Genomic DNA, 19392 nt, shown 5'->3' on the forward strand with positions numbered 1-19392 from the left:
TCCGAATTACCTCAGGGAGGCTGACCAATGGCAGCTACCCCGTCGCTCCTCCAGTCACAAGCGTTCTCCTCTAGCAGCGACCAATCAGAGGGCTGAATTAGGCACGCGACGCCCGGGCTTTTCCTCCTGCGAGCCCCGGCCGCGGCGTGGTCCCTTCCCCGCCGCCGGGGGGCTGAGCGCTGGCCCGCGGCGGGGAGCTGGAGGCCCAGCGGGGCCGGGGCGCTGCCCTCCCGCAGGCGCAGGGGTGCGGTTAGCACCACGCTACACCGACGCGTTCCTCCCAGTCCGTCCGCCCCCCGCCCCGGGAGGAGCTGTCTGGGAAAGGTTTGGGGCCTTCGCTGTTTGGGAAGGCTTCGGCTCCGCCTGCAGGTGTGGCCAGCCGGGACCTGCCTCGGGGGTCTAAAAAAGTGTGTGGGGGGGTCTTCCGTGGGTCAGAGCCGGTCATTCGCCGGGAAACACGAACACTGCACGTCAGTTACCTAAAGAACAGAAATTAAAGCCTGACTCTTGTATGAGGCTAGTGGCTAGTTCTATCGCACTTATGTTAGGTACATATTAACTCATTCCTGCGTTACTGCTGTTGCAATCTAAGAATCCATGCAAGTGGTTAAAAGCATGTTTTTTTCTGGCTAACTCAGTTGCCATTACCCGTCTATGCCATCAGTTCTTAGCTTTTTCTAGGTAAGACTAAAGAAGAAAATGGTTTACAAGCATGTGGAGGCAATGATTTTTCTAGCACAGGTTGTTCAGTTTGGAGTTTTAATCCGTGTGTGGCCAAGCTGTGCCGTATTCAGAGTTTTATCCCATTGGACATGATGCCTTGGCATGGGATTCTTTTAACTGTAAGACCATTTATGCATACACCTGAAATTATATTCAGTCATTTACTCTAAACAGATTGATAAAGACAACATAGCAAACAAGAAGCTATCGTCATCTGTTGACACTTGATGGAAAACCAGACAATTTGCCATACATAATAAGCAAAAAGTTACAAGAAGACTTGAATCATGTTTGATAAGGAATCAATTTGGTCCTAATCTAATGTTCATTTAAATAATTAGGACTAAGGATTTAAGGAGATTATGGATTGGGTTTTTATTAAATCCTTGCACTTAAGCATGTATACCTCTTCTCTTAAGCGTGTATACCTGTTCCTTCCGTTCAGAGCCAAACCACATCACAAAATAGATAAGAATCCTCCAGAAGCTGTACGGGCCTTGAGGAAACACCGGTGACTTTGGTCCTCTTTGCACAGAGGCCTTGTGTCTTCCTGCCGATTTTGGTATCTGCTGAAGTGCAGATCCCTGGAAATCGCACAGCAATGTCACGTCACTCACTACACAGCGATGTGTTCACTTACAGTACGTTTTTAAAGCACAGAGTAATTTTCAGCTTTATTAGAGATCTCACTTAATCCAGAGCCATTGCAATTAACAATCCACACATCATCACATCAGCATAGATCCATAGAACAAGGAGAGCAATTGTTCACCAGCTACGTCGGAGTCTGTCTCAAGGATCGCATATGACAGTAAGGGAAGAGGGCCTATTAGTGTAATTAGTAGGAGCACCAACCAGGAATAAAGAGTGGGAAGATGGGAAGAATTTCCTGTCCTTAATTTGCCGACTTAATCTCTCTAGTGAGACTACTGAAGAAGACTCTAGTTAGTGCCAGTTGTGGTCACGTGTTGGAAGTGGACACTTCAGGATGCTACATTACACGTGTTCCTTCCATCTGGACCAACGATTTGTGATTATTTTTTTTTTATAACTGCTAAACAACTTGGCTCCTATTGAATTTGGGGCTCATTTCTAAAGTCCATATATTACAATCTTTCCTACTTAATTTTAAAGAAATAACTAGTATTAATGAGGCAGAAAATAATTCTTCTTTCATGCATTTATTTCCTTATTTATTTTTTGTGCGAGCCATTTGTGTCCTCCTAATTTTGAGACCTGCATGGCATATTGGAGCAAAGCTTTCCAACTTGTAAAAATTAAATCAATTAAAAATGTTTGTTCTGACAGGCAGTGTTTTTAACACAGAAGGGTGCCAGTGATATGGTATTGAAACAAAACATGCTTTTTTTGTAAAAACCCAGCCATAACAATGATTAAAAAAAAGGTACAAGAAAGCACCAAAGATTTAAGGAAGCCCCTCTCTGCTACCTGTGCAACATATTTGATGCAACACAAGTAACTGCACTACTTACATAGATTGATAAAGGGCTGTTATATACAAATGCTGTTTTAGTGGTACCACCTGATGATTTGATAGGTAAAATAGTTATCAGTAAGATTATTTAAAGCCTCATGGGCAGCTCAGGCCACAAATACGGCTTGGCAGAAAAACATTACGCTAGCAGAGATGGACACCTTTCTTCCAGCTGCGTGTCCCTCTATTCCCGCTCTTCTCCATGCAGCTGTAAACAAGGCACTGTTAGAGATTTGTACGACCTGTTCTCATGCCCAGTTCTGTTTAGATGCTAGGATATATTTGTAAAGTGCCAAGCTTTCCTCAGGTAAGAACTTCCAGAAACAGAACTTAGGAAAGAGGACATAAAGGAGGAAAGTTTAGAGAAGTATAGCGAGGTTGCAGAGAGAAAAAGGGGTATGTTAAGAGGGTTAGATGCAGAGATCAAGAGAAGCTGAAGCGGTGCGATTAGCAACATCCAGAAATGTGAGAGTGGATAGGTCTGGGGGAACTAAAGATGTGAGATTAGAAATGTCCAAAGAGACTGAGGAAGTGAGGGCAGAAGCATCCTGAAAGGTGAGACTGGAGACATCCAGAAAGGGTGTAGAGATGAGATTAGAAACATCCTCAGAGGTTGATGAGGATAATTCAGAGGAGCCCTGAAACATGAAATAGTTAAAATCCGTGAGATCCAGTGATTCTGAAGAGGTTGAGGAGGGGTGCTCTGAGCCACCTAGTGAGGATGGAGGGATTGTACAGGAAAAGTCCAAGGAAGCTGAGGAGGTGTGACTGGAGGGTGAAGACGCGAGACTGGAGAGGTCTAGAGAGGGTGAAGAACTGGGACTGGAGAAATCTGGGGAGGGTATAGAGGTGGGACTTGAGAGGTCTAAGGAGATTGAAGAACTGTCTCCAGAGAGATCCAGAGAGCCTGGTGAAGTGAGACTTGATAGGTCCAGTGAAATCGAAGAGGTGAGACTGGAGTGCTCCCAGGAATCTGAAGAGGTGAGACTGGAGAGCTCTAAGGAGATTGAAGAGGAGGTACTGGAGAAGTCCGAAGAGGCTGAAGATGGGAGACTTGAAAGGTCCAGAGAAGATGAAGAAGTGAGACTGGAGAAGTCCACAGAGGATGAAGAGCTCAGACTGGATAAATCCAAAGAATCTGAAAAGGGGATTTTAAAGAGTTCCAAGGAGGCTGAAGTCTTGACACTGGAGGGGTCCAGGGAGGCCAAAAAAGTGAGACCAAGTAGGTCCAGGTAGATTGAAGAGATGACACTGAAAAGGCAAGTAAATCCACAACATGACCGGTGTTAAATCAGAAGTATTTTAAACTAAAGAGCTCTAATAACATGCCAAAACAAAACAAAAAGACATAGTGAACCCAAATAATATTACTTTTGAAAATAACTAAGCATACAGTTTTAATCTTTATGTCTCTTTGCGGTTTCTCCTATGGTGCAGAAAACTGTAGTAATAAGAGCTCACGGACTTATTTAGAATATTGCTCCTTCACAGAGGACCAGTACAGAAGTACAAGTACAGAATAATACGTACAGTAGCAGACTTTCTTCTGACCTGGCATGTCTCTCCTTGTTCAGCCAGATTTTAGCATCTATGACAGCCTGACAAAGAATACCCTCCTGTCAGAGGCCATCTCTCTGTCCTGAAGGTCTGGAATAAAATAATAGTTATGTAGTAGAATGGAAATTAAAATGTTTTTGTTATTCTTTTCCATTTACCATAGGATATTCAGATACTAGGCTGCTTGCTGATTATGGAGAGAAATTTAAAAAAGAAAACACAGCTGTAAATGGCAACTACAAGTCAAACCGGGCCTCTGACTATGAAGGTATGAAGGACAATTTCCTTTTGATTCATAACATCTAGCTAAAAAATGTGAATCTTCCTGAGGATGCTAAAGAAAATGGCAAAGAAAACAGTATTTTTCTCTGCAGCGTGTGCAGGATTTATTTTTGGAAGCTAGCAGTATGCTAAACTGATTCTGTCACTAAGAAATACACGTTTTAGCAACATCAGTTCTACTTGCTTTTCAGATAAAGAGAGGTCTTATTTTATTACTTTTATTTTGTACCTCTGGGCATAAAACCTGTGCTGTAATAACAGTCATTTTTAATTTGTGGTTAGTTTGAATTGTTTAATAAAAATATACTAAAGAGCAGTTCTGATTGATAGAAGGCAGACATCTAATTAAAAAGGGAACAGAACAGCTTGTATTTCAGTTCATAAAGGTGCGTCTAATTATAGTATGAGTAGATCAGGAGGCTGATCTACAGCTGCCTTCTCTCGTCTCGAGACTGTGCTGCAAAGCAGAGAGCAGTTGAAACCTGCCGTTGTCTTTCCAGATGTAGGCACTGGAATGCACACGAAGTTTTTCAGAGAGTCATCACAAAAGTATTTTATAGATCAAGAAAGTGAAAGATAAGATACACACATACAGGAGGCAGCAGCTTCTCAGGTGAATACACCCAAGCTTTGCCCGTGTTATTACACAACCGATGTCCAGATGCGTGGATAATGGATTTAACATAATCACCATGGGTGGAACTCCCACTGAGGTCACCTCTTAACTGAAGCAGGTGTCTGCTGAACATGGACTGAAGTTGACAGCAATGATGCCTTACTATGCAAATATTAAAATTGTGGGGATTTAGCACAACACAAAAATTACCAGACTAAAAAAAAGCTGCTTATGTCCCAATGATGAGACCGGAAATAGTTCTTGAATACACTTAATACTTATTCATAGTGCATCTGTAACTTTAGAGCTCATGCAACATGGTTGTAATTCTGTCAAGGGTACAATGTTTATAGATCAAAAGGCAAAACGAATGAATTTTTCTTAACATGCACAATTTGTGATGAAATTACAACTTTGCTTGCTGACCTATATTCTTAATAAAACAACAAAAAACCTAACCCCTTAAAAAAAAAGCCCCTTGCTATCTAACAGCACTATCATTTTGTGACTGACTTTATCTTTCTTAAAAGATTCTCAAGTGCATTGTACAGGGGAGAACAAGTAATTATACAAAAGGCAAATTACAATACAATAAAAAGCCAGTATCAACACGATTTCCAACAGACTGCAAATTCCATCATCCCTTCACTGCGTTCCTTCTGCCTTAATTTAAAATGGCAAAGTTATTACACATTTTCCTATGAAATAACACTGCCAAGAAACATGGAATTATGGCCCCTATTGTATAAAATGTACAGGTCAGTAATAACGCTTCCTACCTTTGATAGCTGTGGATTTATCTCCTTTCTCTGCCTGTGTAAGCCATATTCGGCTGTGCTGGTAAAGCCCTGCTGTTCTCTCTGCTGCTGACCCTAATCTGTTCTACAGCTACTGGAAGTCATGCCATGCTGATGACAATACGGGTCATCTCCTATTAAATCTCCTCTTGTCTAAGTAAGTACAGCACTCAGCACAGAGCACCAGCAGAAAACACACTCCGAAATCAGCTGTAATCTTAAAATAAAGTTGCAGTTCTGTGCTGTTTCCTATTACAGGACAACATTTTGAAGGTTAGTTGATGAAGCAGATGACGACATTAATTTTTTACTTTTGGACACCGGGGCTCAAAGTAAAAATAATTTTGCGGTGTCATCCAAGTTCTCTGCTGTCCATTCTACAAAATCTAGCGTAAATGGTCTCTGGAGGGACCCAGGATCTGCAGAGCAGAATTCAGGTACACTCAAGTTTTAAGAATCTTGTGCATTACTTCCTATTTCAGTGTGTTTAGTAACTTTTATTAGCTATGTTATTTTTTAAATGTTATGATAAAATAGCATGATAATGTAAAACATCCTGTCCGCAGCTGATAATAATATTGTATAAGAATTTTAAAAACACCTAGGTGACATCAATGGCTGGAGCCTGTTTTCAGACATTTTTTAAGTCAGTCAGTCTCATAGGTGCTTACGCTTCTTTGAAAGACAAGGGAGACATAGGATCCTGGATAAATAAGGGCCATTATTGCACCTCACTTTGCAGACAGGGAACTAACGTCTGTGCGGTAGCACCCTGCTTCCATTTGTTCTATCTACCCTTTCCCAGGAAAAGCAGTTGCATAGCTTGCTGAATGTCCCTCAAAACTGGCAATTATAAACTGAGAAAACAAAACTGTATAGAGTATCAGGCTAAGAAGCTTAAATGCTTCTAGTACTTCAGCTTCAGAATATGAGACGACTACGAAGTATAAATAAATTCCAAGTACGGGTTCGGATACACGCTTCCTTACTCCCAATTTCACAACATACCTACTAGACTTTGTTGTGGCTGCTATATGTAAATGAGTTTAAATCTAGATAAACCAAAGCAGTTATCTCACAGGTAAATAATATCTACATAGTCCCAAAAAACCTGTGAACAAGTACTCACCCAAATTATGCTACTTGCCTTATTATAAAACAGATTTCTTACCAGAGTATCCACGAAGCTGAACAGGCTCTAGGCATATTGATGTTCACAGCAGGGGCAATTGTTTCATTTAATTTGGTGTAAAAAGGATGGGGTACGTGATTAGGAAAATATTTACTATACATGTTGTTCATTGTATTATATTCTAGCTGATACATTCAGCTAGAATATATACTATATATATATATATACACTATATATATATATAATCTAGCCGATACTATTTTTTTAGTTCAGTGTTTTTAAACTTTTTGATTAAAGGACTGTCAAACCTTTCTGGAGAAAAATAAAATGTAAAAAAGCCATCTTGTGTTGAACTTCTTGTGATATGTGTGTCTGAGAAGAAAGCTTTAACTTAACAATGTTACTGTTTTACAAAACTGTAATTTTTTCTAATAGCATACACTGTTTACAGCATCGAATATTCTTTCTCATAGATGGAATATGAAATTATTGTAATATACATTGTAGAGGCAATAGAATTTCAGCCCACCTAATAGCTTCCTATAGATATGGAGAGCCTCCATTTCTCCTGTTTCAGTGTCTCACCTTGCTGCTGGCTGCATAAAAATGGTATCACTTCTCGTATTTATGTTTTTTTGGCTCAACAAGTTGACTTGGCTCAACAACGTGTGTGAAGACCACTATCTTCAGTGCAAGGGAGAAAGTAGGACAGCACAGCCAGGAACAAGAGGCAGGCGGACAGACACAGGGCTGTTTCCTTTCACTGAAGGTAAGCAATTAGTTCAGCTTAGTTGTAGCATATAACCTCGCCTTTAGAATAATTCAATTTTATGGCAACATATAAAGCAAAGCTATCAAATTATTTGAGAAAGAAATGAACAGGTCCTGTGCAAGTGAAAGAACGACCTTCACCTTGAGAAATGGAAGGATTCTAAAATGACTCAGTGCTTTCACACAAGCTCTCTTTATCGGCACTCTTCAGTTCTTGTATAAACGTGAACCTCAACAGGATGCTGGTCTTTCCTTTGAACCAATGATCTGTCAGTGCCAGGGGGCTTTGAAAGGTTGCGGTTACTAGACACTGGGTGCTTAGTTTTACCGTATATGCCATTTATTGGAAATATGCTAGACTGTACAGTTTAACTGCAAATATAGACCACAATAGACAGATCAGCAGTTTTCCAAAACAAACAACTGGTTTACATTTATAGTTAACTGCTCTGTAACTGAACAGGTGCTGACACCCATTGTCGGCAAGAAGAAATACTTCTCAGGTAAATTAAGCCTTTTTAAAAGTATTTCATTTCTATTGCCGACTGAAGAAAGCGGTATTATTTTAGTGTTCATATAGACACGAGTCTTTTCAGTGTCACAGTAAATGTAGGATTTTGCTTTCTTCCACAGTAGCAGCTTTCATCATTTCAGATTGTCAAAAGCAGTACCTTGCAGAACACAAGAGTAGTAGGCAATTAGCGAGGTGCACAAACACAAGCCTTTACCAAGTTCAGAGTGCAGATGGGTACATGGAAGCCAGACAACTACACAGCACTGAAAAAATTTAAAACCCTATAGATGTGTTCTTCTTAGAATGCCTTGCAGTTAATGTAAAACAGTTAATCCATTATACTGCTGCTTTAGCCATCCCAAGACTGTTTAAATCAAGAAGCGAAGGACAAGGTGAGTGTAATTTACAGTAAAAAAATCTTTACTAAATTAACACCAAAATCCCACTACGGGTATGGCCAATTCTTGTATCAAACCTGGGGAAAAGTAATTTTTGCGTTCTTTGTTTCAACTTTTAGACACAAATCAGGTAAGCAGTTCACTCAGAAGAATCTTTCCATAGGCATACGGCTGCGTCCATATAAATATTTGAGAATTCAAGAGCACTGTGTTTCCATTAGAACCAGCAGATGATGCAAGTGTTCACTCTCAACAGAAGAGGGCATTAAGCTTGCCAAGACCTCCACGTCCAGCTACTGCAATTTAAACTTCTGGTTTTAAGTTAACTGTAAAAGCATTTCCGGATGCAGCTTGCTTTAGAAGGATGCTTTGGAGACTTGTAGCGTGTCCGTCCTCCTGGCAGACATCCTTAGTAGCTGTGTTGGAGTACTTAAGTACTTAAGGAACATGAGAAAGTAATTCAAAATAATTAAGACCATGAACAGCAATGAAACCTAATGATTTATTACTGAAAACTTCAGAAGGGGAGCAGTGAGAACAGGAGATTTAACAGTGCCATCTTAAAATATTCTCCAGGCCATTGAACTTTGGATCTAAAGCTTACTCACTTCTGTTCTATTTCTCAGCAAAGTTATATGGGCGAGTTTGAAGTTTCACTGATTTAAAAGCCTAAATCTGCAGATAAGGTATAACACGAATCCATTTAGGCAAGCTGAAGCAGGTAGGGATCCACCAGAGACCACATCACCGATTCATTCACACCCCATTCCTCCACCTCTGCCCCTTCCGTCCCCCTCCCCTCTTCCATTTTTCCTTTTTTCTGGTCCTCTAGTTCTGTCCCTCCAGCTGTAGCTCCTTTCTCCTACCCAACTCCTCCAATTCCTTCTAACCACCAGAACACACAGCTTCTCCGCACTACCTCAGGTCACACTCACTGCAGTATCGGTGCATTCATCCATAGCACCCTACAACGTTCATCAGAGCGTTGCCAGCCATGACACAACCCTGCAGTGCACTGCGGCGTTGATCTGCAGGGAACATACGCCTTGCTGAAGTGGCTAGCAAAGAAACCATCTGACCACGTATGCATCTACTTCTTTCTCCTGCGATGGGACAGCACAAACTTGTAATTGCTGCACACACAGTCCCCCACTCCCCGCCAAGCAAAGCTTCTTTAGGTGGAGTCTCCTATTGTGAGAATTGTGGGCGAACAGGCAAGCTGTTACGTGACTGTACGGACCCAAACATTCTGTTCTCTTCTGCTTTTAACAATAGCGAGCATTAGATTCCACGTGCAGAGACACATTCCTTAACAGGTCAATTGTAGCGTACAAATCTCAGTCTGTAGACTGAAAATCTTGCCACAGGATCTAGCAAACTGTGAAATCTGGTCACTAGTTATTGTGTCAGATTTGTGGAAAAGCAGTTATTAAGAAGCAAAAGAGACCACAGCAGCTGTAAACGTGCATTTTAGGATATGCATTTTAGGATATGCATTTCAATAAAAGAAGCTATTAACTCCAGAGTGTTTCTTCACCTTCACCCTCCTGATTTTAGGTTACTCGCCAAGCAGTTAAAAAAACCCAACAAATAGATCAGAAAGTTTCAGGATCTGGCCAGAACTCAGATAAAATTTTATTTAAAAAGCGCCACGTACAGAAAGCTATACTCCCTGACAGAATGAGAATGCAGGCATATAAATAAAATAGAACAAAGAAAATCATGATCTTTCAAGAAGTTGTTGAATGCTTGCAAAAATTAAAGTTTTTTTCAGTGCAAGGGCAAATGGTGAGTTCATACTATGCAGTCCTTAGTGCAGAAAAATGAGGAAAAGAAAAAAATTGACTTTAAAATGCCAAGTGATGCTAATGGCTAAACAAACATTTAAAACCAGTTTCAAGCATTGAATCTTTATCAGAAATGATGGTACAGTTTGGCAGAAGTTTCACATACACTTTTTAAATTTAAATGCTATTTCAATTGTAATAATGTCCTGTAAAAGCATGGCAAACCTCAATGATTTCGATTTATTAAGGTAGTCTCAAACCATTTCTTTTTAGAAAAATATTTAGAATAGTTAAATTTTTAGAAGTTATATATATACCTGTTCCCCCCCCCCCCACACAAATCTTACAGAAGATTGTGTTCCCATGTGTTTACCACTTAAAGTAAGTTCTCGTTCTCTATATAGCAGACACTATTCAATAGGCAATTCTGATATAACAGAAATGGCACGCAACATAAAATGTGCTGGAACAGGTGACATTGCAGTTCTTAAAGGCTAAGAGAGAGTCTTGAAATTACTTGTAAGCTTAGAATCAAAATTCCAGGAAAAGCCTCTGGCACCAAAATACAAGCACCAGCTAATTCAGGGCTGCGTCTTTCCATTTTTCCTTCACACTGAAGGAGCCTCATGGGGCAGAGAGCCTCTGCTGGAGTCAACGGGACTCCCAGCAGACTGGTACGCTACGTGAGGACGGATGTCAAGGTCTGACCGTTAAGTTCCCACAGCTAATGGCTGGTGACAGTACCAAGAACCTACAGCGAGTACCAAGAAACAAACACAAACTGTAGAGAACTTTTTATTCTCAAAGTCTTCATTTTAAGAGCCTTGTATTATGAGCAAATTAGTTCAAAAGGGAAAGGACCTTCTGGAACCTAGAACACTTATGTTTAAGTTAAAGGACAACACAATATTCAGTTGATGCAACAGGTTATTTTTGGAGCATGATCAAGTTAATGACTGTATCATTAACGTTCTTTAATATTACTTTCTGTTATGTTTAGGTATCTGTCTCTTTAGCCAACTTCACAAAGGTTTTTTAGTCCTTTAAGCAGTTCTTTGAAATTTTGAAGTGAACACCTACTATTCTTAGATGCCCTAGCAGCTTGCAAGATTTTAAGGCTCTACGCTTATTGCAGCCCTTTATTTAATGGGCTTTTAGAAATGGAGATGCTTATTCTAGAAGTCTAAGATAAAATTTTATTTTAAGTTACTGTACGTTCAGCTCATTAATGCCACCTTTAGGAACAGAACTTAGGTCTTAGTAGATAAGAGACACTCTGTATGTTTTACCTATATTGACTGAAAAATAATTTGAGTACCATGCTAGCTCAACCAGTCAAACAAGTTAAAAAGCTTATCAAAAAATACTTTGTACATTATTTTGTATTTCAAGCATCAAGTAATAAACTTTCTATTAAACCAAGTTGTATCACACAACTATCAAAAATTAACAAACAGAACAATGCTGGAACAAACCATTCTGCTTAATTTTGGGCTTGGTCCCAAAAGAGGTAGTCCATAAGTCACACAAAGTTAACCTAACATGCCAGTCTCCTCCACCACATGCAGTCTCATCGCTAAATGAGGCCATTTCGTATCTGAAAACATTATAAGTTAGTGTTCATGTAAATACAGGAACTAGAAAATTATTTCTTCATCTGTAACCAGAATTCGGTCCAGCTAAACCAATATATTAACTAGGCTTTGCACATCTGCCTCATTAGTAAGAATTCAGCTTTTCTCCAGATTAAATTTGAAATGTGCCTAATACACAGGTATGCCTTTAAATAACAAAGGATACGTGTATTTAGGTTTGGAGAGAAGCTTCAGATGGTTAAACCCCTTTAGTAATACAGGTATATTTACTATCATTTCTCTACAAATGCTGCTGCTGCCATTGAATTCCTCATGGTTCCTCTTGCTGAAGCTGTGAACTCTTCAAATTCAGCATTCAGTCTATTAATTACCCATTCCAATGCTTCACGGCCCTACAGTTAAAGAAAAGTTTATCAGTGTATAAATCTTAGCAAATAAGTAAATAGGTTAAACCCTGCCTTACTGAAAATGACTAAAGACACAATAGTTGAAAAAGGAAGAAAAGGTACAGAAATACAGGTCTCTGATATTTTTTACTTCAATAACCAGAGTACTGCAGGAACACGTACCGCCTTACATTTCATGAAAGAATTCCTTACGTCAGCAGTGCTCACGTTATGAGCCACAAAAGACTTTTTATCCAGATTTTTTTATCATTCTTGAGGCTGAACTCAAGACAGCTTTGGAATCCCAGAGCATAAGCTCACAACTAAAACACCACTTCATCACTCCCACATAACTACTTCGATCTGTCTGGATGTCTGTCCTTTTTTCAATAGCAAAAATTAATAGATGGCATCAAGAGGGCAGCAAAAGAATGACAGTGCCAGGCTCTTAAGTGAGTGGAGATGTTTTTCCAGTGAAGATTCAGTGAGCTTTGCCAATAATAACTTATCTCCATTCACAAAAGGAAAAAAAAAAAAAAGAGGACATTTGGCAAGCTGAGCATTCAGTCTCTACAGTAAAGTCAGGAGAACTGTGCGGACCCTTCCTAAGATTGTTGACAAAGCCAAGAAGTAAAATCGAGATTGTTATTCCCTTTGTCATTTAGCCGGCGGTGACACACTTCACATATGGGTCATACTTACTTTATTAGCATTGGAGGAAATTGTGTTTGCCATTAGCCCTTCGAGGTAACTGCTGAGACTGACACCTTTTACAGATATTATTGCTTCTTGTGTCAAAACGGTTCTGAAACAGAGAGCAGGAAACTGAATTATTCTGAGTAGTTTAAAAAAGAAAGCATTGCTGAAAGAAACTCGCTACCTTCCCTCATCAGCTTCGTTCTATAACAGAGAACTTCTTGCCCCATAAACACAACCCACTTCCACAGTGCTTAACTGCTTTATGCTTCTACTCATAAAATAAAAATCAGGAGTCCCCACTAAGTCCAAGTGTCCCCTCAACTATTTCCATCTTTAGCAGCAGCAAGTTAAGAGTGGAAACAGCAGGTTTGGAGTGAAGGTATACTGGGAAAAAAAAGTATTAAGACATCCCCTTCAGCAACAGGGATTTAACATTTATGACTGTCACGAGAGAAAAAACCTCTTACGTTAGAATCCCTAGAAAGATCCTTCAGAATTATCACTAGTTGCAGAGTATAGACTCAGCAAGCTCTAAAGTTGCCTTAAAAAAACCCAAAAAACCAAACAAACCCAAACCAAACCCAAACCCAAACCCCACACCAAAACCCAAACCTCCAAACTTATAGACTAAAGGCAGATAACTGTGCCCCTAGCGCAGGTTCTGTGCGCAGGCTGATGGAGAGATCGGAAATAAGGAGCTGGTAACGGAAGACACGTGCAAACCCAGCTACAGACAGGACACAGGACAACTTACTTGTCTGGTTTGTGAGGGTGTGGTTTATAGACAAGCCTCTCATCTACTGACACTAGGTTTGTAAATGAAATCTGTAGGATATAAGACAAGATTACCCCTTGATAAAAACATTAAAGGAATGTAGTAAATAAACCTGCAGATTCAAAACTCATGCTTATATCTGATTCCAACGTTATACTTTTCCTGCAAGTATTAGGGTTGCAGAACAGGACAGAGAAATCTCCAAGTTCAGCACTTGCTGGTCTCGTTGTCTCTCCTTAGGTTTTTAGATCATTTACCAATATACACTACCACACTCACAAGAACATTTCAACAGTGGGATCAGACAGACGGAGCAGTACAAAGAGCAAAATGTCACACCATTAGGACATGGTGACAGCGTACACCAAAAGGCTTTTAAAAATTTTTTCTTAACACCCCCCCTGCCCCAAAACTACACCTCTCCTGCTCATCGGTATGTTCAGATGCCCCGGTCCTGACAAGTTCAAAAAACCTAGTAGCTCCGTTCTGAAAAATGGAACCTGTCAACTATAAACACATTACTTAAACCTTTAGCTTGTATTGTTCTAATGCCATTTTCAAGTCATCTTCAAGATGACTTTCCTTTTCAAATTACAAAGAATTATTACAACCTGTAATCTATTTCAATTGCATAAACGCAGCTACTTACATTACTGGATTTAAGCTCCATTGTTTTTTTCACCGGGTCAACAACAGAGTGCTCCTGAACGTATGTCTTTGTTCTGCACGTGCCAATGAGCTAGAAGACAGGCAAACATACACCGAATCCGTTACGCTAACCAACTGCAATTTTTTTAGTGCCTTTAAATGCGTAAGTAGTGGTTGTTGTACTGAGCAGAGACTGAGCCAACAGAATTAGGGTTTAGTTTAAAATAAAACTATTCAGCTGAGGTAGATCTCATTTTTAAGATGGAAGCAATCCAAGATCTAGACAATTTTTGGCTATCGGTTAGTCACTATGTGTACTGCTATCGAGCTTTCCCGATACATAAACGCTTATATTTTTAAACCATTAAAGTTATGAAATGATACGCATCTATTGCAACACCGGGTTCACAAGCTTCCCCTCTCTCCCGCATCCTTTTCAAGCTCTGCAATACCAAACGCACCGATTTCACAATGGAGGGTATCCCCCACTCCGTGCTGAGGAGCCTGTGGCTGTGCAGCTTCCCACTGGCGTCCACGTGTCTGTCCAGGACATCGACTCCAACCACGCTGGGGTTCATAGGATTTGGGTATTTCTGCATGGCAGCTGTCGTTACCGTTTCCCAGGGGTGACTGCCAAAACAGAATCAAGACACAAAGTTGTACAGCTTCGTTTTTTAACAGGATTTCTATTAAAAGTGAACACAACGCATCAATCAATTACTATTTTTAAAGCAGTTCAATTTCCAGTTCTCAACCTTACAAACAGCAGTGCTGGGTTAACGGTTGGACTTGATGATCTCAAAGGTCTTTTCCACCCTGAACGACGCTATGATTCTTTAAATGTCCTTCCCTAGAGGGAAACATCTGTTTCGTGGCTTGGACAGTGGTGCATGCAAATTAAGCCTACAGTACACCTGATTAATCAGGACTCCTGAGTTCAATTACCTTCTGGCTCATAATTTGATAAGAACATTCTCCTTGTGACACAACGCTGAAAGATTGCCATGTTTTTTCGGGTTTCAGTAATACTAGAGTAATTCACTAAGCCGTTACTTTCCTCTAACAAGCATTTCCTTCGGATTATTTCCCAACACAGGCGTTCCGGAGCGCCTCAGCAGGCTGCCGTCAGTCCTACCCTGGAAGGCGAGCACAGCACCACGACAGCCCCGGGTCGGCCCCGCACCGGTACGCCTGCCGCCTGCTCTGGTTCCTAAGCGCCTTCCACAGCCCCCCCGGCCGAGGGCCCTCACCCGCAGCCGCTGCCCGCCTGCCGGCGGCCGGGCTCCCAGCGGAGCGGCCTCGGAGCTGCGCCCGCCGCGCTCCGCCACCGGGCCAGCGGCTCCCCGCGGCGAGTGACCCCGGCGCGGCAAGGACGCGCAGCGGGGCAAGGTCAACCGAGGCGAGCGAGCCGCGGCGGCCGGGGCAGGGCTGCGGCGCCGAGCCGGCCCGGGGGGCGGACGGCCCAGAGGCGGCGGAGCCCCCTCGGCCGGCGGGAGGAGCGGCTGCCCTCCCCTCGGGCCGCCCCGCTTCCCCCCTCGGGCCGCCCCCGCGCTGCACTTACTCGAAAACGTGCTCCGAGGTCCAGATCTTCATGGCGGCGGGGATGGGGATGGGAGCGCCGCCGCCTCCGCGCCCCCCTCGCAGCCCGCCGCTCCGGCAGCCCCGGGGCCAGGCGCTGCCGCCGGCAGCCGCCGCGCCTGCGCAGCGAGGAGCGAGGCGCAGCGGTGCCGTGGGGCGCGGAACGCTGCCCTCCAATCGCCGCGCGGCGTCGCGTTGACGTCCGGGGTCACGTGTGCCGTGAAAGTCACGCAGAGGGCCCTGTGCCCCAGTAGCGGCGGGTGACACGCGCCCGCATCATGGCCCGGCCCGGCCGCGCTCACTGCGCCTGCGCGGGGCGGGGCCGCTTCGGCGGCCGCTGCTGACGGAGTTGCTCGTGTTGTCTCGCCAACCGTGACGTTTAAGGGTGACGTTACGGCAACAGCAGTCACGTTTCTCGAGTCCTGCCCGGCCCCCGCCGTGAGCTGGGGTGTGGATAAAGGGTGCAACCGAGTAGCTTCCCTCAACTGAATTTCAGTTACATTTGAAAACGTTTCAAGTTCGCAAGTGTGTTGTAGGATGCTTATGTCATAAATACAGCCGGTCAGGTTTTGTACGGCTTAATGGGTTAAAGCTGGAATTAACATGCAGTTGATACTAACTCCGGCCTTCGGGAGCCCGTCTCTTACGGGTTAAACAGGCCAACGTTACAGTCGGCTGAGGGTACCACGTACAGCACCGTTACGCCACTGACCGTGTGCGGGGTAAAGCGTTACAGGGCCGTGCGTCACCAGTGGGTGCAGAGATCCCCGGCGTCTCACGGGTCGGCCGGGGGCACGTGCCGGATCGACCGCCAGGGCACTTGTGAGCATTACTTAACGGGGCGCGTGAGCGGCGATGCCAGCGCCCCACCCAGCCCTGCTCACCCGCCGCCTCAGCCAACTCGTTTTGTGAGCACTCTGCCTGGAAGTTATTTTATAAACAACAGTTACGAAACAGCCGCTCCGCTATTCTGGTTGTTAAGAAGCACCTTGTGTAACAGGCAGGCCGTTCCAGAATGGAGGGGTTTCAACTAACTGCCCCGAACTCTTACTCATCCTTGGAATAAAACAGAAGTGATTTACACGCTTAATAATGCAGTAAGAAATTAGTAACAGCAACAAACGAACCCACGTGCCTTTCGTGACACATCATCAAGCGTTTTCTTCTAAAATCCTCAAGACAACAATGTTGAAAGTGCCTTGAGTTGTGTAGAAATTGTATTTTTTTCAAACAGGGAGACACCGGTTTGAACGCAGGACGCTTGATCTGAAATGAAAAGTTTTGGTGTGTGTGAAATAGCGGTATTGGCATGCAGTATTAATGAAAGCCATTCAAAGGTCTCGATCTTTTCTTGAGCTGGAAAAACAAGTTCCCAATCCCTTTGTCAGTCTGGCAGTTGTACTGGCCAAACCCAGACATTATCAATGTTTTCTTTTCCAGATATCTCGTTAATGACTTTCATTATACAGTTCTTAATGACAACCCCATCTATAAACACTCTTACCTCAGCGCTCAATCCAGTAGATGAGGCTGTTAATGCTTGGCTGTATTTTCCTGTATGTACTTCTTAAAACAGCTTTGTTGGATAGCAAAGCTCTCTTTCCAGTGCTTCCAGGATCAGCTCTTTAATGCCTTGCAAGTCATTATACATCTCTGTATGAAAAGGTCACCTCAATAATTACCTCAGTTACTTTCAATAAGCAAATACCCTTCTTTTCAGAAAGCACAGCAATATCTCAGTGCAGAATAGTACCAACTCCTCTAGTTTTTGCTCATACTTTAATAGGAGTTTTGTTCAACTAATTTTGATCCTTCCAGATTTCTGATTAGTATCGAAAGGAGACACTAATGGGGAAATGCCACTGCTACACAATGTTTCAGATCCTGAAAACATGGCGTTAGGTGCAAATTTGCAAATGTGTTTCCATGATGATACATTTACTAGGTCAGGACAGAGCTCAATTTGAAGAAAAATCAGATTACAGAAATAGCCAACAAATCCCTTTCCCCTAATCCGCCATGTTCTGGTGAAAATGGCTGTCAAGTTGCATATGAAATGCAAATAAAAATTGTTACAGATTACCATTTTCTTTCCTGAGACTAATACCGATCATCCCCTAAGAAGAGATGAAAAACCAGTAACCATATCAACTCGCAGAGAAGAGTTGCAGGTATATATATTCAGAAATAAGGCTGAATCCATTCCTGCCTTCTGTGTGGAAAAACCACACGAGGGGGCTAGATCCCCACGGCGTTCTCCAGGTGAAGACCTGGTGCTTCTTACTCCCTCGGAGGGAAAGGACTGGGACTGAGCCGTCTCGCAAGCAAGCGCACCTCAAGTACCCGCATCTCTAAGCACTGCCACACGAGGGAGGACAAGATCCCTGCTCTGATCCTGCCTCCCAGCAGCAACCACTCTCAAAGGCTGCCCACCCCTACATCCAGAGCGTATTTTACTGCAGAAATAAATTGTTCCCCTGGTTCCACGTTAAAATGTGACCTAGACAGAAATGCCTAGCTGGAAATAAATTGGAAACATTCAGGACCTTTTTTTCATTACTTCAAATGAATTTATGAATTTCATTAATGAAAACTCAACATAAAAGCAATGAGACATCCCCAAATAAAAAAATAAAGGTCCCTTTTATGTCCTCTAGTTAAGCCTGGATAATTTGGCAGAAACTTAAACCTACAAAAAGGACCTGACTTACTGCTGGACCAGTTTACTGCTATTACTGGCTGCTCGGCTGCATGACTTCAGCAGCAGAAAAACGGAGGAGACAGGAACATAGGGCCACAAACGGTCCTTTTGACCACAACATGATCTTAAATGTTTAAATCATTTTTGCTTTCATTTAAATGTTTAAATCATCATCAGAATGTTTAAATCATTTCTGAAAGTATTGCCTAAGCGGCCCTGCACGTATGCACCACAGTATTTTACACCACAGGAAAGTGCTGCCCCTCCAACATGCTCGTGATCTGTACTCATCTGCTGCTACTGAAAGGACAAAACGGACTGTGATTGGCAATCTGATCTCTGACATAGGTAACCTACAATGAATAATAAACGTATGCATCCAAAAATCCATTGCTTCTGCCAGTGCCTTCCCAAAAGGACTGAAAAAACTCAGAAGTTTTCAGGTAACATATATAAATAACAATCTTCTAGCATCTTTGTATGCTCACCTTCAACATTTGCCTTCATCACAAGGACAGGTGAAATGCAGGCAGCAGGAATCCTGTGAGACTCTAAAGGTTCAGAACACCCGGTTGCCTGGCCAGAAAGTTTCCAAACCACTTTTTTATGCCAGGAATTTAAATCCCATGTAAGCCTATGGAATGGAAATAAAGGACAGAGAACTCGGGGCAGTATCAAACCCAGGCTCGTACGGTTTGATTCTATGTACTATTGCTCACGGACATGTCTTATTGCAGAAATGAAACGCGGTGAGTGCAAATGATAGCATAGAAGTTTGTCTCAGACAGCTCTCCTTGTCTGTTGGGGGGGAAAAGATGACACAAAAGGCAGAGTGTATAATGAGAATTATTCATTCTCAGCTGCCATATTCTATTTCCTATATCATAAAAAAGGGGAGATACACTTTCTTCCTTCTTATGACTAAAACCAAGAAGGTA

At 42.4% G+C, this 19392-nt stretch overlaps 1 protein-coding gene across 6 annotated transcripts; it reads right to left on the reverse strand.

Annotated features, from left to right (window-relative positions):
- Positions 1 to 11: 11 nt before the first annotated feature.
- Positions 12 to 15894, reverse strand: PRELID3B (PRELI domain containing 3B). Of its 6 annotated transcripts, XR_015702952.1 has the most exons (8): positions 15737 to 15894; positions 14637 to 14805; positions 14177 to 14266; positions 13507 to 13577; positions 12756 to 12858; positions 3749 to 3865; positions 1152 to 1307; positions 12 to 479 (listed from the first exon to the last, which is right to left on the reverse strand). XR_015702952.1 is itself a non-coding variant. In XM_087749767.1 (7 exons), the coding sequence occupies exons 1-6, from the start codon at positions 15766 to 15768 to the stop codon at positions 11940 to 11942; spliced, it is 585 nt and encodes a 194-aa protein (XP_087605893.1). In that variant the 5' UTR covers positions 15769 to 15894; the 3' UTR covers positions 8290 to 8722; positions 11938 to 11939. The 6 variants fall into 6 exon arrangements, 3 of the variants coding, with proteins under 3 accessions (XP_087605893.1, XP_087605894.1, XP_087605892.1); XR_015702953.1 differs by lacking the exons at positions 12 to 479; positions 1152 to 1307 and adding an exon at positions 1331 to 3469; XR_015702951.1 differs by lacking the exons at positions 12 to 479; positions 1152 to 1307; positions 3749 to 3865 and adding exons at positions 8290 to 8714; positions 11873 to 12059.
- Between the last annotated feature and the right edge of the window lie 3498 nt (positions 15895 to 19392).

This window comes from Nipponia nippon, unplaced genomic scaffold (assembly GCF_047370975.1).
Source record: "Nipponia nippon isolate SJK-2023a ecotype South Korea unplaced genomic scaffold, ASM4737097v1 scaffold_13, whole genome shotgun sequence".
Lineage (NCBI taxonomy): Eukaryota > Metazoa > Chordata > Aves > Pelecaniformes > Threskiornithidae > Nipponia > Nipponia nippon.